The sequence below is a fragment of the Choloepus didactylus genome, chromosome 2 (genome assembly GCF_015220235.1).
Source record: "Choloepus didactylus isolate mChoDid1 chromosome 2, mChoDid1.pri, whole genome shotgun sequence".
NCBI classification, from domain to species: domain Eukaryota; kingdom Metazoa; phylum Chordata; class Mammalia; order Pilosa; family Megalonychidae; genus Choloepus; species Choloepus didactylus.
In genome coordinates this window covers 25,071,125-25,096,929 of record NC_051308.1, presented here as the reverse complement: position 1 = coordinate 25,096,929, position 25,805 = coordinate 25,071,125, and the positions used below count along the sequence as shown (strand labels likewise).

The 25,805-nt window shown below is 36.4% G+C and overlaps 1 protein-coding gene across 1 annotated transcript in view; it reads right to left on the bottom strand.

The window, feature by feature from the left end:
• Window positions 1-25,805, bottom strand: part of FMN2 (formin 2) — a 408,121-nt gene that overhangs the window by 296,422 nt on the left and 85,894 nt on the right. The window contains exon 3 of the mRNA XM_037821962.1: window positions 14,226-14,373. Coding sequence (XP_037677890.1) covers window positions 14,226-14,373 — 148 coding nt within the window. The remainder of the gene's footprint in view (window positions 1-14,225; window positions 14,374-25,805) is intronic.

Genomic DNA, 25,805 nt, shown 5'->3' with positions numbered 1-25,805 from the left:
GATGTATTTAATTCTATGCTACCACATCTTTACACAATGAAGAAGGGGTTAAACATTTAATGTCCCTAAAAAGGGCCAACTCTGTATTCTACTTATTTGATTATTTAATAATATAGATCTGCCGCTCATTGGCAACAAAAAAAATAGCTATACTTGGGGCTTTAGCTAGCATATGTAAGGGTAAACTGCTAGCTGATTTCACCAAATAAAAACTGAAAATGGAAAATTATCTGTAGGAGATGCAATCAATCCATTCTAGTACAGTTCATCACTGGATCAGAGTAAGAAGCTCAAAGAACTAGAATGTTATCAACTCTCCCTTCATCCCTCATAGAACATCTGTGCCACCTAAACATAACATCTGTTAAAAAGAGGTTGAGCAAAACCTAGAAGTGATTTGACAATATCGTATTTTTTTCCAATTCAGTTTTATTGAGATATATTCACATACCATACAGTCATCCATGGTGTACAATCCACTGTTTACAGTACCATCATATAGCTGTGCATTTATCACCCCAATCTATTTTTGAACATTTTCCTTATACCAGAAAGGGTAAGAATAAAAAATAAAAGTAAAAAGGAACACCCAAATCATCCCCTCCTCCCATCCCACCCTATTTTTCATTTAGTTTTTGTCCCCATTTTCCTACTCATACATCCATACACTGGATAAAGGGAGTGAGATCCACAAGGTTTTCACAATCACACTGTCACCCTTGTAAGCTACATTGTTATACAATCATCTTCAAGAGTCCAGGGTTGGAGTTTGATAGTTTCAGGTATTTACTTCTAGCTATTCCAATACATTAAAACCTAAAAACGGTTACCTATATAGTGCATAAGAATGTCCACCAGAGTGAACTCTCGACTCCATTTGAAAGACACACTTTCTTTTGATGATGCCAGAAACAGCCCACACACTGAAACCCATGATCACTCTTTTCACAATGACCATTTTTGCCATCTTTAGAGAGGCCTGACAAAGTAACCTGGAAAACAAAATACCTTTAAGATGTTTTTTTTACAAAGGCTTCATGACTTGTTAATATAACTCAACTATGCCTTCTAAAATGAAGGAACATATTGGCTCCCTATCTACAGTACCTTTATTTTCACCTGAAAACATGCCTTGAACAGTGCTCAGAAGGAAGTGCCACTTAACTGGCCAGCCGAAAGAGGTGTGCAGAAACCAACGCAGAAAAAATGGAGCACTTCAAAGCATTTGGAAATGGTATGGCAGTATTTCTCTGTGCATGTTAAGAAAAGAAAAGAAAACAACAGCCCTCTTAAAATGGCTTCATTTTTTTTAATAAAAAATGACACATGTTCATTTTTTTTTAATTTTTTTAATTGAGATTGTTCAGATACCATACAACTATCCAAAGATCCAAAGTATACAATCAGTTGCCCACAGCACCACCATACAGCTGTGAATCCATCAACACAATTATTTTTCTCTCAATTTTTAGAACATTTTCACTACTCCAGAAAAGAAACAAAGACAAAAAAAAAGGAAACTCACATCCTCCCATACCCCTAACCATGCCCCCCCTTATTGATTCATAGTTTTGATATAATACATTTGTTACTGTTGATGAAAGAATGTTAAAATACTACTAACTATAGTATATAGTTTGCAATAGGTATATATTTTTTCCCTATATGCCTCTCTATTATTAACCTCTAGTTACAGTGACATACATTTGTTCTAGTTCGTGAGAGAGATTTCTAATATTTGTATAGTTAATCACGGACATTGTCCACCACAAGATTCACTGTTTTATACATTCCCATCTTTTAACCTCCAACTTTCCTTCTGGTGACATACATGACTCTGAGCTTACCATTTCCACCACCTTCACAGACCATTCAGCATTGTTAGTTATTCTCATTACATGCTACCATCACCTCTGTCCATTTCCAAATATTTAAGTTCACCCTAGTTGAACATTCTGCTCATAATAAGCAACCGCTCCCCATTCTTTAGCCTCATTCTATAACCTGGTAACTTATATTTCATGTCTATGAGTTTACATATTATAATCAGTTCATATCAGTGAGACCCTGCAATATTTGCCTTTATGTGTCTGTCTTATTTCACTCAATATAGTGCCCTCAACGTTTCTTCATCAACCCATTTCTTTTAAGATGGTTCTGTTCAAACACTATACATTCCATCCTATATTGGTTCCCCATATAGTCATGTATTTATGTATTTAGCACCATCACCATTCTCTATATAAGGACATTTCTTCCACAAAGACGGAGGAAGAGTCAAAGAAGGCAGAGAGGCAAGAGAAAAAGGGAAGAGAAAGAGAGAAAAACAAACAAACAAAAAAACTTAGTAGCTAGGTGACAAAAAGGAAAGATAGCATTAACCTAAAGCAGAATAAAGAGTCAGACAACATCGCCAATGCCTGGAGTCCCATACCCTTCCCCTATTCCCCCCTTCCGCCATATGCATTTAGCTTTGGTTTATTGCTTTCGTTACATTAAAGGAAGCATATTACAATGTTTCTGTTAATTCTAGCCTCTAGTTTGCATTGATTGTATTTTCCCCCCATCCCACCCTATTTTTAACACCTTGCCATGTTGACACTCATTTGTTCTACCTCATGTAAAAACATATTTGTATCTTTTATTACAATCGTTGAGCATCCTAGGTTTCCCTGAGTTACACAGCCCCCCCCAGTCTTTATCATTCGTCTTTTATTCTGGTGTCCCACATGATCCCAGCCTTCCTCTTTCAACCATGTTCACAGTCATCTTTGTTCAGTGTACTTACATTGCTGTGCTACTATCTCCCAAAATTGTTTTCCAAACCTCTCACTCCTGTCTTTTTCTTTCTGTCTGCAGTGCTTCCTTTAGTGTTTCCTGTAGAACAGGTTTCTTGTTCACAAACTCGGTCATTGTCTGTTTGTCAGAGAGTATTTTAAGCTTTCCCTCATATCTGAAGGATAGTTTTGCCAGATATAGGAATCTTGGTTAGTGGTTTTTCTCTTTCAGTATCTTAAATATATCACCCCACTTCCTTCTTGCCTCCATGGTTTCTGTTGAGAAACCCACACATAATCTTAACAAGCTTCCTTTGTATGTGATAAATCGTTTCTCTCTTGCTGCTTTCAGGAGTCTCTCTTTATCTTTGATGCTTGATAATCTGATTATTAAGCATCTTGGCATAGGCCTATTCAGATCTATTCTGTTTGGGATACGCTACACTTCTTGGACCTGTAATTTTATGTCTTTCATAAGAGACAGGAAATTTTCATTGATTATTTCCTCTATTATTGCTTCTGCCCCTTTTCCCTTCTCTTCCCCTTCTGGGACACCAATGACGTGTAAATTCTTGCTTTTCGTTTTGTCTTTAAGTTCCCGGAGATGACGCTCGTATTTTTCCATTCTTTTCTCTATCTGTTCTTTTGTGTGTAGGCTTTCAGGTGCCTTGTTCTCCAGTTCCTGAGTGTTTTCTTCTGCCTCTTGAGATCTGCTGTTGTATGCTTCCAGTGTGTTGTTCAGCTCTTGTGTTGTGCCTTTCATTTCCATAGATTCCGCCAGTTGGTTTTCTGAACTTTCAATTTCTACCTCATGTACGTCCTGTGTTTTCATTATACGGTTCATCTCTTTTGCCATATCTTCCCTAAACTTTTTGAATTCACTTATTATTAGTTGTTTCAATTCCTGCATCACAGCTGAAGTGCAAGTTTGTTCCCTTGACCAGGCCATAATCTCATTTTTCTTGGTGTAGGTTGTAGTTTTCTGTTGTCTAGGCATGGTTTCCTTGGTTAACCCAACAAGGCCTCCCCAGATGAGAATGGGCTAAGGTCCCAGAAGGAAGAAATATTCAGTACCTGGTTTCCCTGAGGGTGTGTCTTAGAAAATTGGTACACCCTCTGATGTCTTGGTCACTGTGCTTTTCTGCCCAGCAGGCAGTGCCTGTCAACCTATAATTCTTGACTGGTGGAAGTTCTGAATGAAAGGCAGGTAGTAGATCTGGGCCCCACCCCTTTCCTCTTAGAGAAGACAGACACCCTAGGGGGAGGTCATTAGCATTTCAATGGTCTCTCTCTGCCTGTGTTATACCCTTGTCTGGGTCACAGAACTGGGAACTGAAAATGGCTGAGGCTTTCTCCACTGAGTTGAAAAAGGAACAGAGCTAGTACAAGGCGACCCTCCAGCTCTCCAAGGTCAGTCGTCACCCAAAGCCTCTGTCTACTTGTTGGAGATTCATACCTCGTAGTGAGCAGTTCATACTCGCTAATTAAAACTCTTGTTGGAGCTCAGCTGAGCTATATTTGCTTGCTGGGAGAAAGCTTCTCTCTGGCACCATGAGGCTTTGTAGCTCGGGCTGTGGGGGAGGGGTCTCCCGATTTGGAACCACAGTTTTTACTTACAGATTTTATGCTGTGATCTCGGGCATTCCTCCCAATTCAGGTTTGTGTATGATGAGTGGACGGTCACGTTTGTCCCCCCACAGTTATCCTGGATTATTTACTAGTTGTTCCTGTTTTTTTTCTAGTTGTTCCAGGGGGACTACTTAGCTTCCACTCCTCTCTATGCCACCATCTTAGATCCTCCTCAATAATATTGTATCTGAATTACATCACAGAATCTCTTTTATTAAGAACTATTAAAGACATCTCTTTTTTATATCAGAGGTCTGAAAAATTGCATTTGTCCAAGTGACTGTTGTTTATAATCTTATAGACACAGGGGATGATACACAATTGTTCACATTTCCCTTTCTGCTTTGAACCTGAGAGGTAAATTTCCAATTACCTTTAAAAACCATGCAAGAGGAAGGGCAAGATGGTGGCACAGGGAGATGTGGAATTTAGTTAGTCCTCTAAAGCAACTAGTAAATAGCCAGGAACAACTAGTAAATAGTCTGGAACAACTGTTTGGGGACATCTGTGACCAGACACACATTTTACACCAGTCTGGAATGAATAGAATGGCTGAGATCTAAGCATATAACTGGACAGGGTCTGCTGAGAATTAAAGGTAATGCACCTCTTTATGCCAGTGGGGAACTGCAGGCTGAGAAGAACCACTTACTGGACAGGATAGGAAAAGCAGAGTCTAGAGGCCTCATGGGAAAGTGCGTCAATCTGCTGAGTCTCATCCTCAGGGAAACTTGATACTGATTACACACTCCTCTTGAGACCTGGGCCTGTCTGGTCTGGGAAAATCTGATTGGGGTAATCAAGGAAACAAGATGCCTAGGCAAAAAAAACTTATGAGTCACACTAGGAAAAACAAAGATATGGCCCAAAGGAACAAACTTACACTTCAAATAAGATACAGGAGTTGAAACAACTAATTAAAGATGTTCAAATAAATATGCTAAATCAATTCAAAAATCAAATCAACAAGTTGAGGGGAGATAAGGCAAAAGAGATGAAGGATATAAAGAAGATATTGGCCGAACATAAGGAAGAACTCAAAAGTTTGAAAAAACTATTAGCAGAACTTATGGGAACAAAAGGCACAATGGAAGAGATGAAAAACACAATGGAGACATACAACAGCAGATTTGAAGATACAGAATAAAGGATTCATGAACTAGAAGACAGGACATCTGAAATCCTACACACAAAAGAACAGATAAGGAAAAGAATGGAAAAATATGAGCAGGGTCTCAGGGAACTGAATGACAACATGAAGCACATGAATACACATGTCATGGGTGTTCCAGAAAGAGAAGAGAAGGGGAGAGGTGCAGAAAGAATAATGAAAGAAATAATCACTGAAAATTTCCCATCTCTTATAAAAGACATAAAATTACAGATCCAAGAAGGGCAGTGTACCCAAAAAAGAATAGACCTGAATAGACCTACTCCAAGACACTTAACAATCAAATTATCAAATGTCAAAGACAGAGAATTCTGAAAGCAGCAACAGAAAAGTGATCCATGACATTCAAGGGAAACTCGATAAGACTAGTGTGGATTTCTCAGTAGAAACCAAGGAGGCAAGACAACAGAGCTCTGACTCTCTAAACGTCCTTCTGTCTGCATATCCAACACCTTGCATCAGCAAGCATCTGTTTTGGCTCTTGAGTTCTCTTAAGTAATCCAGGGAACCAATCAAGATCCACCATGAGTGGGTGGGGTCCACACCTCCATGGAAATAATTTAATCAAAGGCACCACCCACAGTTGGACGAGTCATATCTCCATGGAAACACTCAATCAAGAGTTTCAACCCAACAAGATTGGGTTAAAAGAGCATGATTTTCGTGGGGGACACAATATATCCAAACCATCACAATGAGGGAGAACAAATGAATGTCAGCATTGCAAGGTGTTGAAAATTGGATGGTATGGGGAAAAATAAAATCAATGCAAACTAGAGTCTATAGTTAACAGTAGCAATGTAATAGCTTCCATTAATTGTAACAAAGGCAATTTACCAAAGCTAAATGTCCATAAGAGGGGGATATAAGGGAGTGGTAAGGGATTCTTGGTGGTATTGTTATCTGATCTTTTCACTGTATTTTACTTTATTTTTATTATTTCTTCTATCTTTAATTTTTTTATTCTTCTCTTTTTTTTCCTCCTCTTCTTCTTTCTTTGTGAAAGAAATGGAGATGTCCTCATATAGATTGTTGTGGTGAATGCATAACTATGTGATTATACCAGGAATCATTCATTCTTTACTAAGGATGGATTGTATGGTGTGTGAATAAAACTGTGTTTAAAAATTAAACAGAAGGATACAAGTGCTGGAGAAAATGTCGAGAGACTGATGTTCCTATTCACTGTTGGTGAAGAAGCAGAATGGCCCACCTGGAGGGCAGTGTGGTGGTTCCACAGGAAGCTAAGTATAGAGTTGCCATATGGTCCTTCAACCCTGTTATTGGGTATATACTTGGAAGAACTGAGGGCAGGGACATGAATGAACATTTGCACACTGGTGTTTATGGCAGCAGTATTCAAGATTTTTAATGGATGGTGGTGATCTAAGGGTCCATTGACTGAAAAACAGAAAGATTAACTGTGATGTATTCATACCATGGAATACTAAATGGCAGCAAGAAGGAATGAAGTTATGAGGTATGCAACTAGGTGAATGGACCTTGAGGATAGTATCTTGAGTGAAATAAGCCAGAAACAAAAAGACAAACATTGTAACACCTCATTAATATGGACTAACTATAATATGCAAACTCTGAGAATAGAATATGAGAGCATAGGTTATCAAGGGAAGGCTTATTGTAAAGGTTCCTAAATTGTAAGCTCCTACAAGCAGTCAAATCAATTCATGAGTTGTAACTGTTATTTCTAAATTTTGAGATGTTGAGCTGTTTGTGTATAACCTGGTCAGTCCCTGGAACTTCAGGTATCTTTGTGATGCCTGAGACTCAGAGCCAGAGTTCAGCAGCTATGAATGTCAGCATTACCCTGTACAGCAACTGTCAAAGAAGCTGAAAAAAAGATCAGACTTCAGTTATAGATATGAATGAAATGGACTTGGTTAGGACTAAGACAAATCAGACTAAAGGGTAAAGGATGATATTGACTGTGTTTTAAAACTTCAACTTCCATGTGAAACCAAAGGAAGAGATGTTTATTTGGTGCAAAAAGCTACATGTTCTGTAGCTCACTATATAATTTAACTTGTATGGTCAGCTTATTCAAACACCATAATTACATGGAACCTTGAATAGGGAGTGAGATATGGTTGGTTTGTACAGGTCAGCATGAAGCCCTGATACATCCCACAGTAATTTGGGCAGAAAATAAAAAGTTTGCAAAGCCCCCTTGAGGGACGGGGAAAAATGCAGAAACATTTAACTTCCCCACCTGGGGAATTCCTGATATTCTCGCAAGCACTGGGGACTGCCAGTTTGGCATGCCAAGCCCTCGATCTTGGGACTTGCCCTTATGAAGCCTGTTACTGCAAAGGAGAGGCTAGGGCCTCTTTTGTTGCTCAGATGTGGTTTCTCTCTCTCTGAGCCAACTCAGCAGGTGGACTTGCTGCCTTCCCCTACAATGTGGGTCATGACTCCCAGAGTTATCAATCTCCCTGGCAATGTGGGTCATGACTCCCAGGGATGAGCCGGGACCTGGCATTATGGGATTGAGGAAGCCTTTTGGATCAAAAGGGGGAAGAGAAATGAAACAAAATAAAGTTTCAGTGGCTGACAGATTTCATGAGGTCATTCTGGAGGTTATTTTTATGCATTATATAGATATCCTTTTTTAGTTTTTAGTGTAGTAGAATACCTAGAAGGAAATACCTGAAACTGTTGAACTACAACCCAGTATCCTTGATTCTTGAAGACAATCATATAACTAAATAGCTTATATGGTGTGACCATGTGATTGTGTAAACCTTGTGGCTCATACTCCCTTTATCCAACATATGGACAGATGAAGAGGAAAATGGAAACAGAAAGTAAATGAATAATAGGGGATATAAGAGGTATGGGATGTTTTGGGTGCTCTTTTTTCTTCTCTTTCTTAATTCTTAGTTTTATTTTTATTTTCTGGAGTGATGAAAAGGTTCAAAAATTGAATGTAACGATGAATGCACAACTATATGGTGATACTGTGAACAACTGATTGTACACTTTGGATGACTGTATGGTATGTAAAGTACCTCAATAAGATTGCATTAAAAAAACTCTGCAGGTCCTTCTGAAATACATTTCAGTGTGCTAGCTTATCTTAGCTTGATTTTATTGTTGCCTCTTAAATTCCTTTCAGTTTGATCTATTTTCTTTTGTGATAATCCTTTTGCACATCTTAGATATTTTTCAAGATTTCTACACAAAAAAAGTTTCTGCCACTTTTCTATCAGCTCTCCTTCCATATATTTTTCTCTAGGACTTGCTGTACTGTACTAAAATCAGTCCTCTGTTCGCATTCTTGGCCATTCACATTTTTCAGGAAAGGTAAGGGATTTAAGTTTACATAGATGCAATAAGAATAATCAAGTCTCCATTCACATCTATATATCTCCTCCTATCTTCCATGAATTTGAAAACTAGCATTCATTTTATCTTTGATTTTATATAAAAACTATCAAATGAGTTTTAAAAACTTGGTATTGAGCTCCAAAAATGATCCACAGCCTTTTTCAGCACGAACAAAAACCTCTTCCCCAACTCTGCTGCATTCGTGTGCTGAGTAGCTATTGGATTTATTTAGATTCTTTTCAACTATATGTCAAAATGTCTTTGTCTTGAAATGCTGGAAGTCTACAGGAAAGACATATAATATATGCAGATAAATTGCACTGCACAAATAATTCAAATGATAGAGATATGAATAAAGTGCTATGGGACTCCAGAAAATAGAACAACCATGTGAGGCTGGTGGGGAGGGGTAGCAGTCAGGAGCGTATAAGGAAGGGGAAATGGAGAGACAATAAGGAGAAAACAAAATAAATGGAAAGATTTTCTTCTCATCAACATTTCTGCCACCAACTTTTAGAGCACATTGCTTCTTAACTTCTTTCCACCTAGACTTATCCTTCCAGGAGGCACTCTATAGGTAGATTTTAACACCCTTTGGCCCATCTGTGGAGACAATGCCAACTGTGTAGGGACCCAGGATGGAAGCAAAGGATGACTGGTCAAGAATGTATAGGAATCTGTGGCCTTTATGCCCCTCTCTAGTGGGGAAAGTCACCAAGGCTACACCTTGGCCTCAGCACTCAAAATCATAAAAAGGAGGGTCAGTCCTCCTTCAATATACTCTCTTGAAGGTAGAGAAAAATCTCTTTCACAGAACAAGTCATAAAAAGATGACAGTGAGATACATGAGAGTGATGGTTAGGTTCATGTGTCAACTTGGCCAGATGATGGTGTCAAGGTGTCTGATCAAGCAAGCACTGGCCTAACTGCTACTGCAAGGACATTTGTGGCTGGTTAATGATCCAGAAGGCTGGTTTATTAAATCATCAATTGGCTGCAGCTGTGAATGATTACATCAACAAAGGGCATTGCTTCCACAATGAGAGAATTCAATCAGCTCGATTTAAACCAATCAGTTGAAGACTTTTAAGTGAGACAGATAAAGGACCTTCACTTCTTTGGCTAACCAGTGAAGCATTTCCTGCTGAGTTCACTGAAGTTGCCAGTTCGCTGCCTGAAGAGTTCTTCAAACATCTTCATTGGAGTTGCCAGTTTGCTGCCTGCCCTACAGAATATGGACTCGTGCATACCCACAGTTGCGTGAGACACTTTTATAAATCTTTTTTTTTTTTTTAACTGAGCAGAGGGTAGGTTTATTGATAGATTACTGTTTTTATCCCCAAACTTATAAATCTTATATTTATAGATATCTCTTGTTGATTCTGTTTCCCTAGACAACCCTAACTAATACAGTGAGAAAGGCGTAAGAGGCAGCTCCATGAATCTAGATTAGCTGGACAGGGGAATTAATAAACAATATTGGGAATAGCCAGAAGAAATAAAAATGAAGCAAAAAAAAGTTCTCAATTTTCTAAAATGGAACAGAAAGTTTGTCTTCTTCAAATAGAAGAAAATAATTGAATCCATTTACCATAAATTAAAATTGAAAGGGGCCACAAGGTGCAAAAGTGATTTAACCATTATGTCATTACACAATAATGTTGTTCAGTACATAGCAAATAACTTAATACTATTAATTGTTGGAATAAAGTTTGCAATTGACATATTTTTAAAAAATGAACATTAGATTCTGTAGAAAGTATTTCCTATAATATCGTCACTCTCACTTTTACAACTGACTTCCTGACTGGGAGAGGAGGTGTGGCTCCCGGGAATGAGCCTGCCCAAGTGAATGTCATGGAGTCACAGCAGTAAACATTTTGAAAGAACTGTTAGATCTTAACTTTCGACAGAAGAATGGCCATATTGCTGTTGGGGCTCATAAGAGATCAACTGGAGAAAAACAAGTCACTAAGATAAATTATTTTCTACATCTCTTCAGCATCGTCTGCAAGAATGCATATTTTAAAAAGAGACAAATCAATGCATTAAAAATTACTTGTGCTGGCATTTTATAAGCTACATCAAATAATGAAGAAGAAAACTACATTACAAACTCCATGTATCTTTTAAAAACTTAAATTCAGATTATGGCCAATTAATTTTCAAGCAAGTATTCCTCCAGTATACAAAAACCAAATAAAATCAAATGTTTCAATAGTTCCCTAAAATTTTAAAGTATAAAACAAATGTTTCTTCGGAAAATTTGAGAAAGATACACATAATAGGAAAGAAAAAACTTGAAAGAATCACACTAATCAATGATACAAAATACAGGATATTAACAACTGTTGAGAGTGATCTCAATAACATTAATGAATTCTCAGTACACCCCCTTCCCCCGATGAGGGACATGACTCTTGGGGGAATGAATCTCCCTGGCAACATGGAATATGATTCCCAGGAATGAGCATGGCTCTGGCAGTAAGGATTGAAAATGCCTACTTGACTAAAAGGGGAAAGTAAAGAAACACAACAAGCTGAGTTCACAGTGGATGGGAGATCCCAAATAGAGTTGAGAGGCTATCCTGGAGGTTTCTCTTACACAATCTCCAGCTAGACACCCCAACTGGCCACAGTATGCCCACGCCCTTACCAAAAGTAGTCGCCAAATATCTAGGTCCCTACCTGTGCCAGTTTGAATGTATTGTGTCCCCCAAATGCCATTATCTTTGTGGTCTTGTGTGGGGCAGACGTTTTTGGTGCTGGTTGGATTTGCTTGGAATGTGCCCCACTCAGCTGTGGGAGATGATTTTGATGAGATGTTCCCATGGAGGCATGGCCCCGCCCATTCAGGGTGGGCCTTGATAAGTGGGGCTATATAAATGAGCTGACTCAAAGAGAGGGAAGAGAGTGCAGCTGGGAGTCATGTTTTGAAGAGGAGCAAGCTTGCTGGAGAGGAACATCCTGGGAGAAAGCCGTTTTGAGGCCGGAGCTTTGGAGCAGACTCCAGCTGCCTTCCTAGCTAGCAGAGGTTTTCCAGACGTCATTGGCCATCCTCCAGTGAAGGTACCCGATTGCTGAGGTGTTACCTTGGACATTTTGTGGCCTTAAGACTGTAACTGCGTAGTGAAATAAACCCCCGTTTTATAAAAGCCTATCCATCTCTGGTGTTTTGCATTCTCCAGCATTAGCAAACTAGAACACTACCTGAGATTCTATAAAAGATGCACTCACTAAGTTTTATCTTTCAGAAACTTAAATCCACTAGAGTGTTCCTATACCAGACAAGCCCTAAAACCCAGGGACAACAGCCTCTTTAAGATCAATTATCAGATGTGGCCCCCTTTCCCATACTGTCAATACCCCCTTTTAATATGAACAAGTTAGGGTGCTCACTGCCTAGACACCCCTGCAGATGGAGAAAGAGATTAAGTGAAAAGGAGTAGCAACAAACAAGATAAGACTGAACAAAGGTTTGTGAATACTGAAACTTATATAATTATATACATATATTTTTGAAGGCTAAGGTGTTGAAATGGCTGGAAGGAGGTAAATGACGTGGTGGAACTGTAGCCTATAGCATCCCTTGGGATTTGCTCTATAGCTGCTCGTTGAATTGTGCCTTGAAGGTCTTCACCCTTCTGTATACATCTTGTATTGCATAATAAGGAAAGAACTGAAATTGTGGAACTGTAACCTGTAACAATTTTTGAAATTACCTATATGACTGCTTGTTGAGCTGTACATTGAGAGATGACACCTTTCTGGATGTATGTTATATTTTACAGTAATGGAAATGGCTGAAGTTGTGGAACTGTGACCCATGACATTCTTTGAGATTTGCTCTCTACTTGTGAAATCGTACATTGAAAGTTATCACTGTTATGTATATATGTTAAAGTTCACAATAAAAAAAAATAGAGAAAAAAAAGCTTCAAACCATAGGAACACCCCACCTTTGTCATTCAGATGTATTTAAAGGATTTTAAATGGAACGGAATATTAGATTTATTTTACATTAAAATGTGGTTTTTTCAAACTCTGAAAAAAATATTAATGAATTCTACTTTATCAACATCTGGTTATCCTCACAATATCTAATTTTTAACATAATCAAACAGAAGAGTATATATAATGGGACTAACACTTTTAGTTGTGTGCTTTTCCTTTTAACATTAAAAGGAAACAGATGAGGAAACTGAGGCATAATGGTTAGGAAACTTTCCAAAAGTTATAAAACTGATAAGCTGGTAAGTGGCAGAGCCCAGACTCCACAATCTTAACTTACATTATGCTCTGTTACCACAAATTAGGTTTCCAATGACAGTCTTTCTTTCTATGAGCCAAGTTGGGGGGAGGGGGGTAAAATCAAAATGCTGAACTCCAATAATCATGCTTCCTTTTTAGGAAAACATGATGGGGAAGAGACTTGTAAATAGAAATAATACCCTTCTATTTACTTTTCATTTTCAGACCAGAATTCAGTGTTCCTAGACAGTCTACCAAGAGGAAGTTGGGAATTTATTATTCCAGAAAAAAATTAAAAACAAGGGGTAAGACATCCAAATTCCACAAAACATTGGTCCACAAAAATGATTTTCAATTCTTTATGACAAATATAAAGTGCTTCCTAAAATCAGGCTCAGAGATCATCATCCTACTGAACTCCTCCAAATAAAGCTGATGCATATCTCATGCAATCTTCCCAGCCCATAACACAAAAATACCTTAAGATGATAAGCTACAAAGAATGAAAAAGAAAATTTTTAAACAAAAAAAAGATTACAGTGAATGCTATATAATTAGCAAAAAGAAACTGCTTAAATAGAACTCACTTCTCTATCTGCCTCTCCCAGTTATCTCTGAAGGTTAAGAAAAGCACAAATAAAGTAATACAGGAAGAGAATCAGAGGAAGAGATAAGGTAGCAGCCACCCCTTTGAAGAGAAGAGACAGAAATGTCCCTTCAGGTCTTTCTTAGCAGAAATAACGAGAGCTTCACCTTCTAGTTGTGTCTAAAGCTGGACACCAGGAGGTAGTGGTTCTCAAACATTAGCATACATAATAATTACTGGAGAATTCCATTGTCCCATTTCCCAAAATTCTAACTCAGTAGCCTGGGAGGTGGGACACAAGAATCTTCAATTTAACAAGTCTCTCAGTTATTTTAGTTGGTTATTTGCAGATTATACTCTAAGGGAACTTAGATGAGAAACACAGTCTCATTATCCAGGAAGCATTGCAAAGATACTTTATGCCAATATACTTTCAGAACACTCACTGCTCCCAGTATCCTACCTGTTTCAGCATCCTTGGGCCTGTGCTCTTCATCAGGAGGTTTAGATGGTGGCCAAACAGATGGGGTTCTCCGGGGAAACTGCCCTTCTGTATAATCCAGGGAGTGCGTGGGTTGACTAACTGCAGCCCAGGTATAAAGTTGATCTTGCTATTTAAAAAAAAAAAAATTAAACTATAATTAAATCATGAGAACAATGAAGTCCTTTTGACCGATAATACTATAATATCTCTGCAAATCATGTATGTATATGTATATGAATACATGTATGCATAAACATTAAAACAAATTTTATACTATTCAGTATACATTCATAGCATAAACATTATTCTTTTACATAGTCACTCCATTTTCATAAACATATTTGTCTCAACTTCTTTTCTAAGCAAAGCCTCTTTATTTGGAAGCAGAGACCCTATGCAGGCCTACAGGGAATTAATCTGAGCACTCCATGAACTAGCATCTTTAATACATTTGAATATGATGTCCATTTAAAAAATTGTTTATACACTTGTGGGAAAGTTGAAGGACAGGCTGTACTTGAGCACTGCTGGACAATAATGGTTTCCTTGCCTTCTACAATAAAAGAACCGGGAAACTGACTTATCTTAGGTCCACATTGGGAACTGTTTGAGAGAGAAACCTGGAAAAAATAAATGAACCTGCCAAGAATAGAAGAATTGGACAGGGATCTTTAGGCAAAGAAAGGCCTTTCCAGCTGCAAACTAACAGAATCTGGACAGAATGTGTAGAAGGCTCGTAACTACACCTAGTGCCAGGAGGCAAAAACTCATGACAAAGAAAGTAATTTTGAGGCCTATAAACACGTTGGAAAACTGCTTCGTAGGATTTCAGAATAATGTGTGCAACTTCTTGAAGATGCCTGAGCTCAATATTTGCATTTCCTATGCTCTCTTTGTGACATTTCCCTTACTTATAGGTATATTTCCCTAAATCTTTTGATCAATGTACCAAGTAAAGCAAAGAGAACACTATGGTAGAAGTGAAGTGCAAATCTAAAAAAAATAATAAAACTTACTGTAAGCACCATGTTGAGAGACTATAAAATAAACTGAAATAACAAATGAACAGGTATTGCTATTTCTGAAAATTATTTAATGAATTAATTCAACAATTCATAAAATATTCTTCAGCATTGACAGCAAGATACAATGCATATATCAGTTAGCTTTAGCTTACCTATAGGGACAGGCATTGGCCCTAATCATGACTTCAGATTCCAGGGTTTAGCTAGGAATATATCAGAAAAAGCCACATTTCAGACCTGGCTAGGCATTTCAGCTATTTGTATCCTCATCAACACTAGAGGCTTTGCTATTTAGCATACTGAATATATTAGAAAATGCTTTTCATCAGTGAAATTAATGGCTTGTTTAATTAACATAAGGAATGTTAGAAATGAGCTCTCACTAGTCAAATTAAAGAAATTCAATATATATGGGTTGGCTGAAATATCAGCAACTATCCCCATATGCATGAGCCCTTCATGTAAGGTGTTATCAAGCACCTACATGGGTAATGAGGTGGAAATTCCCTGGGATCTCAGGAAGCATAGATGGACTATTTTGTGTGTATTAATGGTTGTATGTTTAATAAATATCTGTATTTTTTGGCAGAATTTCATTTGAGATTTGCTGCCATTAAAATACAGTAAGTTGTAAGGTTGTCTGGGAGTAGCTAAGCCTTATCCATTCAAGGACTGTGCATGATCAAGGTGGTTTAGGTGGGTCCTTAACAGGTGACATGAATGAATAGTGCTCTAGCTCAAGAAAAACATTGAAATGCAATTCCCTCTCCTCCCCCTCATCCTCCAATTAGTGGTGAAGATACATATTTGCTGCCCTCAGGAAATTACCTACTCCCCCCAGCTCAAAACACCCTCCCCACCAAAAAGTTTTAAATCACTGCAGCCATTGGCCTCATAACAGTTTCCTGTACAGCAGAATCAAATAGACTGACTACAATGCGCTTCTATGAAGGGCACACAGAGTTGGTCAAATTGCTGGTATAACATGGAGATCAGGAGCCTCAGCACCGGATCCAGACAGACCCGGAGTCCTATCGCAGCAACTGCAGAAGGTTGGAGCTGAAAGAACTTAAAAGCTCCTGAGCCTCTGTTCCTCATGTGTAAAATGTTGATACAACATTTACCTCACAGGGCTGTTAAAACAATGAGATGATATACGTAAAATGCCTACTGCAGGGAGAAGAGAGGTTGGAGTGATTGGGAGACTCCACACCGAGCATCCCAACCGGTGGCAAAGGGAGTCCTGCAGAGAGCTTCACCATCCTAGTAGCAAACCCACTCAGCCAAGGACATTGTTTGCCCCACATAAAAGAGGCAGTACCGATAAACAGGAGGATAAACTGTTTTACTTGGGGTTTCATCATTCACTCAAGGGCAAAATAACCTAAAAGAACTCTATAAAATCTCATATAAACCAGTAAACTTTTGGTCAGTCCTCCAGTTTTTTCAGTTGTATCCATAGGATTGTAATATGTTACAGTGTTGTGGCGATAATGTCAAAATCTCTCATTCATCACTTGGCTCCCCTAGCAGAAAATAAACAAGACCCATTACTTTTATGACTCCTCAACTTCTACAGAATCAAATCCCAATCCTTAACCTAAATATCACTTACAATATTCTATATTCCTTCCATCCACCCACCCAAATACATTTCTGATATTTCCTCAATCAACCTCCATTCTGCTAGAATACCTTCCCTAATCCTCCCCATTTATGGGAATCTGATCAATTACTCAAAGTCTAATTTATGCCCCAACTTCCCTAGGCCAGCCACTCCTGAATCAGAAGGCTATCACAGTCTGCCTGCCACCCCTCGCCATATGACCCATAATGGCATACTCTCCAGATCTGTTCCTTAACACTTTCCTGAGTGTACATCATCTTTCCTCAAATCAACTGAAAATTCCTTCAGGACATGAACTACCTGTACAGGCCCTGAAAATCTCCCATAGTACTTAACAGTGCTATGATCATTGCACAAAAGCCACTTAATGTGTGTCAATTTAACACATTTGCAGATAAAACGAAATAACAGTTTTGTTAATATAAGCTGTGGCTGGAAATGGTAATCTCATTTTCTTCATTTGCTTAACAAGGTACCAAAAGGTACTTTGTAGTGTCATGTAGAAAACAAAGGCATCAAATTATCTATTGTATCTAAACCTATTGGCTGTTGTAGAATATAAAGAAAAAATATAGAATGGTTGATATATGTACTGGTTTGTATATTTATGTCCCTCAGAAAAAGCCATATTCTTTAATACATTCTTCTGAGGGCAGATGTATTAGTGTGGATTGGGTTGGAACCTATTGGTTCAGTGTCCATGGAGATGTGACCCACCCAACTGTAGTGATAACTCTGGATAATTTCCTTGGAGGCGTGGCCCCGCCCATTCAGCATGGGCCTTGTTTAGTTTACTGGAGCACTACATAAGCTCAAACAGAAGGTGCTCATAGCTAGCTGGAACTGAGACAGACATTTTGAAGATGGCCATTGGAAGTTGAAGCTGAAGCTGACATTTTGGAGAACGCCATTTTGAAACACAACCTGGGAGCAAGCAGACGCCAGCCGCGTGCCTTCCCAGCTATCAGAGGTTTTCCAGATGCCAATGGCCTTTCTCTAGTGAAGGTACCCTTTGTTGATGGACACTTTATGGCCTTAAGACTGTAACCATAAAACCAAATAAATCCCCTTTTATAAAAGCCAATCTATTTCTGGTGTTTTGCATTCCGGCAGCATTAGCAAACTAAAACAGGAATATAGAATATATTAGATAAAGAAAATTATATATATATATTATATACTATAATATATATTTATATTATATCTTACATAGGATATATATTCTAGAATATATATTGTATATATAAAAATACAGAATATCATTTCAAAACTCCTGGAATATAATCAGTGCTCTACCCTAGGCAAATCTCTAAACTTTACATAGCCTCCATGTTCTCATCAGTAAATCAGGAAAAATCTCTGCGCTTGTCGTTTTAATAGGGCTAGCATGAGGCAGGAGAAATGACATGTGGAAAAAAACTACATGGTGTTATTCAAATGTAACACACTCTCACCATGAACATCACTTGTTTTCATTTGGTTTTAAGCCTATGTTTGATTAGAATAGTCAGGAGATGAGTCTTCTGATTTTAAAAAATTCCTATTCAGAGAAATTCAAAATCTTCATCAAATATACACATCAATATATCTACAGACCAGGCCTAAATCTTTCTACACTTCATGTAGAATGAGAAGTTAGTTATGCAAACTGAGTTTTCTGGGCATTTGTACTGATCATCCATTCTGCATTCTAGTTAAAAAGTACCTTTGGCATCTCCTCAAACATTCATGTATGCCTTTTACTCTGTGGTGTCTTTTTGTTTTTTGTTTTTTTAACATTTCAGGAATGTACTTGTTATTTCCCCAAATAGGAAGTACAGGCTCCTCACTATTGGGTACCATATTCTATATTCTTGTGATTTTACAAGGATATCATTCTGTTCAGATAAAAGCCATGCAGTCAGAATTACGGAAATACAGGGGTCACAGTTGATAAGAATTGTCTGTTAACAAATAAAACCATGGTTTTATATATGGGCTAAAACAGGGATGTGTTTCCCACGGCGACTACTCCCTTCCCTTAAGGGGTGTTTTGTCTTAAAGTCTATTTTGTCTTCTGCTGAACTGGATTATTTCCTTTTTAGCAGGTATTTCCTCATCTTTTAATTGAGTTATAAATAATAAACTCCAAATAACTCAGAGCCAAAGTCCACAAATAATTTATTTTAGAGGGTCTGCCAGAAAATAACAATGCTCAAAGCTAGTGCTTTTTTGAGGTTTTTATAGTCAAGATGAGGGTTTCATCATCACCTTAAAATATTTCAGATTAATATTTTTCTGGTACTGCTACATACAAGAATAATCCATGGTCTTAAATTGACAGAGTAAAGCAGAATCTAAATTATTTTCTAGGGGAATTGTTTCCCTTGCCATTGATATTCCTATGACCCATCTGTGAGATGGAGATTTCTCATCTATGTGGGAATAAATCTTTGTTCAGGTTCCTCACGTTCCCCAAGAAGATACCAGCATGGTCCCTAGTTCAACTATCTTTAAAACTAATGGATCTATATTTAACTAACAAAATATAGGAACCGTATCTCAGAAATTTCAGGAAGTACAATCTCCCAAGAAATATCAAAAGTTTGCCTGAAAAATGTTGGCAAAGAAGCAAGGAAATTGCAACTATTATACATAATTGGTGGGAATGTAAAATTGTATGGCCACTGTGGAAATAACTTCAGTGGTTACTCAGACAGTTAAACATAGAATTATACCACATGAACCAACAATCCCACTTCTAGGTATATTTCTAAAAGAATGGAAAACACAGACTTGGACAGATATTTGTTCACAATAACCAAAAGGTGGAAGCAACACAAGAATCTATCAAGGGATGAATGGATAAACAAAATGTTGTACACACACACAACAGAATATTATCCAGCCATAAACAGGAATGAAGTTCTGATACATGTTATGACATGGATGAATCCTGAAGACATCTTGTTGAGTAAAATAAGCCAGACACAAAAGACAAATATTGTATGATACTATTTATATAAAATACCTAAAATAAGCAAATTCATGGAGAAAGACAGTAGATTACAGGTTACTAAGGGCCAAGGGTGAGGGAAATGGGGATTTACTGTTTAATGGGTACAGAGTTTCTGACTGAGGTGATGAAAACTCTGGGTAATGGATGTTGGCAATGGTACACAGTATTTTAATGTAATTAATAACACTGAATTGTACACTTGAAAGTAGTTCAAATGGAAACATTTGAACTGTATATATGTTACTACAACAAAAAGGATAAAAAGATAGATAGAATGATACAGCAAAGGTAGAAAATATTAAAAGTCAGTGGATCTGAGTATCCAGGTGAGTGGTATGCTGGAATTCTCTGTATGGATTTTGTATTAATTTTGCAACTGTCCAGTAAGTTTGAAATTATTTCAAAATAAAACGTTAAAAAAAAAAAGTTTGCTTGAAAGAAAAAAAATGTAAAAACTTGCCTAACAGGTAAAGTGCCCTCCCCTCTATGTGGAACATGACTCCCGGGGATGAGCCTGGACCCGGCATCGTGGAATTGAGAAAATCTTCTTGACCAAAAGGGGGAAGAGAAATGAAACAAAATAAAGTTTCAGTGGCTGAGAGATTTCAAATAGAGTTGAGAGGTCATTCTGGAGGGTATTCTTATATGCTATATAGATATTCTTCTGTAGTTTTTAGTGTATTGGAATAGCTCGAAGGAAATACCTGAAAACTGTCAAACTGCAACCCAGTAGACCTGATTCTTAAAGATGATTGTATAACTATGTAGCTTTCACAGAGTGACTGTGTGATTGTGAAAACCTTGTGGCTCACACTCCCTTCATCCAGTGTATGGACAAATGAGTAGAAAAATGGGGACAAAAATTAAGGGGAAAATAGGGTGAGATGGGGGCATGGGATGGTTAGGTGTTCTTTTTTTACTTTTATTTTTATTCTTTTTTTGGGGGGGTTATGAAAATGTTTAAAAATTGATTGTGGCAATGAATGCACAACTATATGATGGCACTGTGAACAACTGATTATATGGTATGTGAATATATCACAATAAAACTGAATTTTAAAAAACTGCCTAAAAGATATGCAGTTTACCCCTTTCTTAATGTATGCTTTAAAATCTACCCAAGATTGATTAAGTAAACTCTCAGGCCAGCAGAGGGCTCTTTCCATACACTTTACCATACTTATCTCCAGAATTGCTATAACTGAACTGTATTTGGGTGTGAACTCTAAGAAAAAAGATAGTTAAATATAACCTAAGAAGATTGCTGAAAATCTCCATTGCATTATACAATGTTTTCTTTATGAAGGCTACAAAGATAAATTTATTTCTTATCTTGGAATCTTACAGCTTCTCCTGAAGAAGTAATTAGATGGACAGTATCTTGAGTTTCTTTGTGCTTTTCTTTTAATCTTATGGATGAGGTGAACTGTGTTGATCACGTTTCTTTTTTGTTCTATTAGAAAATCACCTGTTATACATTTTGGGGATTCTAGAATATACATATTTGATTGGCCTCATTCCTGGTTCCATTTTCTGTTTTCCCCAGTTTTGTTTTTTGTTGCTGTTTTGCATTTTTTTCCTTTTATTAGAGAAATTGTGGGTTTACAGAACAATCATGCAAAAAATACAGGATTCCCATATAATACTCCACCACCAACAACTTGCATTGGTGTGGAACAATTTTCACAATTGACGATAGCATGTTTTTATAATTGTACTATTAATTAAAGTCCAATGGTTTAACTTAGGGTTCACTGTGCAGCATAGTTCCATGGATTTTTCAAAATTTTTATCCTGTTACCATATATACAATCTAACATTTCTCCTTTTAGTCATATTCAGATATATATTTAAGCACAGTTCATTGCAATCACAATGTTGTAACCTATATTCTAGCTTCTGAGTCTATGAATCAATCATTCTAATTGTTTCAAATCGGTGAGATCTGAAATCATATTTAAGATGATGGGCTGCGTTTTTATAAAAAGATAGATCCCTCTGATAGTAGAATGAATTGAACTGATATTTTGATTTGCATTTATTCTTTAACTATAAAAAAATACCACAACACTATAGCATGTGTTATACTGTGTTTTGTTTTTGATGGGGGAATTTAAAAAAAGAACTGATTGGTACCATAATACAACAACATGCTCTGGTATATTATTTGCTAATCTTTTCTGAATGATTTATGTAGCTGTAATCACAGTGCACATGTTTTATAAATAACGTACTGTAAATATTTTTGAGTCATTGCATTGTCTTCACACTTATCATTTACATTTCTGCCACAATCTTGACACAGTTACCACTGTAATATAGACATTTAATCAGCTAGAACACATAAAGGTAATTGCCCAAAGCATCTCTGGTTCACATTTAAATGAAAGAGTTATAGAAATAGCAAATACAAAAGCACAATAAGAATAATGTCAAGAAGAGTAAATCTCAGGATGACCTAAAACTCGGAAAAATTTTGAGAACACAAAGGGGCGTTTTTGTTAGTTATGTTTAAAAGAAGCACTGATCAGTAAGATTACAAATTCATCCAAATTTTCTGAAGGGAAATTAAGTATCAAGAGAATTTAAAAACCAGTACCTTTTGAACCTACAATTCAATTTATAGACATTTTCCCTCTGGAAAAAAAATCAGTGATATAAAAAATATTCATGTACTAGAATATATTTAACACAGTGTTTTGTATGTTGGGAAAAAAGGAAAAAAAGCAGGATTTACAAAAATAACAGAATGAATAAAATTTTACAATATGTACAAATAGTGGAGTGAACAAGAGCAAATAAAATTATATTAAATAAAATGCCACATAAAAGGCCACATAAAATCTAGTCATGAAATGCTGCCAAGTCAAAGTAGATGGCTGTAAAATTGTGCGTACACTATAAAAATGCATGCGGTAATGGCAGAAGAGGGCATTAGAACAAATATGTGTGTTTGTGTGTACATATATATTCATTAATATACATATCTTTATATATATGTCTATACACATATACATATTTTTTAAGGCGAGAATTAATTGATAAATTAAGGAAGAATTAGCAAGTCAGTATCTGGTAGAGGACGCAGACCTAGGGTGTGGACCTTAGCTCATGGGTTCACTTTTTCCCTGAGGGTTCCTGAGAGAGTTGGAGGACAATCAGGGAAAAGGGTTTGGAGGATGATGCTCTTCAAGGGGGGTTGGCCCTCTCAGATTAGGACCCAAAAGACCATCATACTAGGAATAAAGGTAAACCAGAAGCAGACAGATCTTCCCAGGTGCTAGAATTTTATTTCAATTCATCTAACTACCTGAAAGTAGTTCAAAGTGATCCTGGAGGGTTACAGCCCCAGATGTCTGAATAAACAAATATAAATTCTATCTGCAAGATGATATCAACTTAGGCTTCTGCACAGCATAAAATCAAAAATAACTAGAAACATAAAGACAGAAGCAAAGAATGAAATAAAACCAATAGAAAACAGATAATAAGAACACAAAAAAAATATGCAGGAGCCCCAGATACTGATATTGTCAGACACTTATTTTTAAATAACTATATTTAATCACTTCAAGAAGATAAAACTGGAAACAATTTTAAAAATTAGGAAATTTTAGAACTGAAAAATAAAATGGCCTAAATTAAAATCTTGGCATGCTGGTTTATTGGTAGATCAGAATCAGCTGAGTAAAGATTTAGTGCATTAGAAGGGAGACCAAAAGAAAAATCAGAATGTGCCCAGAGTCAAAAGAATGGGAAATACTGAAGAAAGAATAAGAAACATAAAGGATACAGTTAGAAATTCTAATCTATGTGTAATTGGAGACCCAGAAGGAAAGGATAACATGGAGAGAACATCACAGATGCATCATTTGAAGAGAGATCATGGCTGAGGGCATTGTAAAATGAAAGAAGATATCAAGCCACAGATTCTAGAAGCCCTACCTATGAGACTCAGCAGAATAAATATAAAGAAAACCACACATGGGTGCGTAATAGAAAAACTGTTTGGAGAAAAGGCTAAAAAGAAAAGCAGCCACCCAAAAAAACAGATTATCATCAATGAAGCAATAATTAGACTTTATGTTAAGAAGTCAGTGTCACTGGAAGCTAGACAATAAAAGAATTATTTTTTTTAAATGTTAAAACTGTCTACTAGAATGCTACACCTTGTACAAATAATTTTAAAGAAGGAAAGTGAAAGAAACATATTTTAAGCCAAAAAAAAAAGCTAAAAGAATTTGTCACCCAAAGGAAATGCAAAAATAGAAGCCTAGGGACACAGGAAGAAAGCGAGAGCCAAGAGAAAAGATAAATATATTAGTTGATTAAATAAATACTGACAATATATACATTATTATTAATTCCTTGTGGGGTTTGATGCATAGAGAGAATTAAAATCAAAGAACATGGAAGGTGGGAGTGGAGTAAATTAAAGAATTTTAATGTTCTTTAATTTGTCTGGAAGAAGTTAATATATCAAAATAAAGCAAAAATGTGTGTCATTTCCAAAGGTAAACACTAAAAGAATAGTAAAAGTATATAATTTCCAAACTTCTAGAGGGAAAAGTAAAGTAATAAAAATTGCTTGATGACTTTACACAAAACAAAAGAAAAAGGTAATAGATCAGATGAGACAAATAGAAAATACATAATAAAATAGTATTTTAGACAAAGCACTTAAGCAATTATATTAAATAAAAATGTACTCATGGTACTGTGAACAATCGAAAGTGCGATTTGTTTTGTATGACTGCGTGGTATGTGAATATATCTCAATAAAATGATTATAAAAAAATGTACTCAATACTTCAATTAAAAAATACGATAATGTAAGACTGTATAAAAAGCAAACTCCAAACCTATGTTCTTTAAAGGGATGCGATTTAAAAAATAAGGATATATAAAAAACTAACTGTACTAGGAAGGAAAAGATATACCATGTAAATGCTGGCCCAAAGGAAGTAAGCATTACTATTTTAGTATCAAATAATAAGGCTGTTATGCAAAAAAAGCATCTTAAGAAATAAAAAGGAGCATTTCTTATTGATAAAGTCTTAATTCAAATGGAAAATATATAATTCTAAATGTGTAGGCATCTAATAACTTTGCCTCAAAATATATTCAGCTAAAATTGACAAAGCTATAAGGGGAAAAAGATACCTCCACAAAGATATTGGAGATAATTTTCCCAATAACTGCTGGAACCAAAAAAAAAAAAAAAACTTTAATAAGAATAAGGAAGATCTGACAAAACATGATCAGCAAATTTACAAATGTACTTAAGTAGAATATATAACCCATTACATTCTTTTCAAGCACACCCAGAACATTTATGAAAATTGACCACAACCTGGGCTATAAGGAAAATGTCAGCAAATGGCAACATTAGAAATGATGCAGAGTATGTTCACTTAATAATACAATTAAAAAATAGAAATCAGTAATAAAAAGATAAAAGAAAGCCTCACATGTTTAGAAATCATGCAACATAATTCCAAATCATCTGTTACTCAAAGAAAACAAAATCAAAACTAGAAAATATTTTTTAGATGAATGATAATGAAACTATAGCATATCATAACTTTTGGAATACAGTTAGTCATGTTTACAGAGAATTTTTTAGGTATAAATGCATTTATTAAAAAGATAAAAGACTGAAATATCAAAAAGTTAAATATCTGTCTCAAGAATGAAGGGGGAAAAACAGCAATTTAATCCAAGGGGAGAAAGCAGGACATAAACAAAAGTATTATAAAATAACTTCAAAAGAAGTCATCTAAAAAAGCTAATAAAATTGAAAACCCATGATAGATATAATCATATAAATAAGAGATTGATGTAAGGAAAATGTTCAGAAATAGATTGTGGTGATGAATGCATAACTATACGAACGCACTGTGAACTGC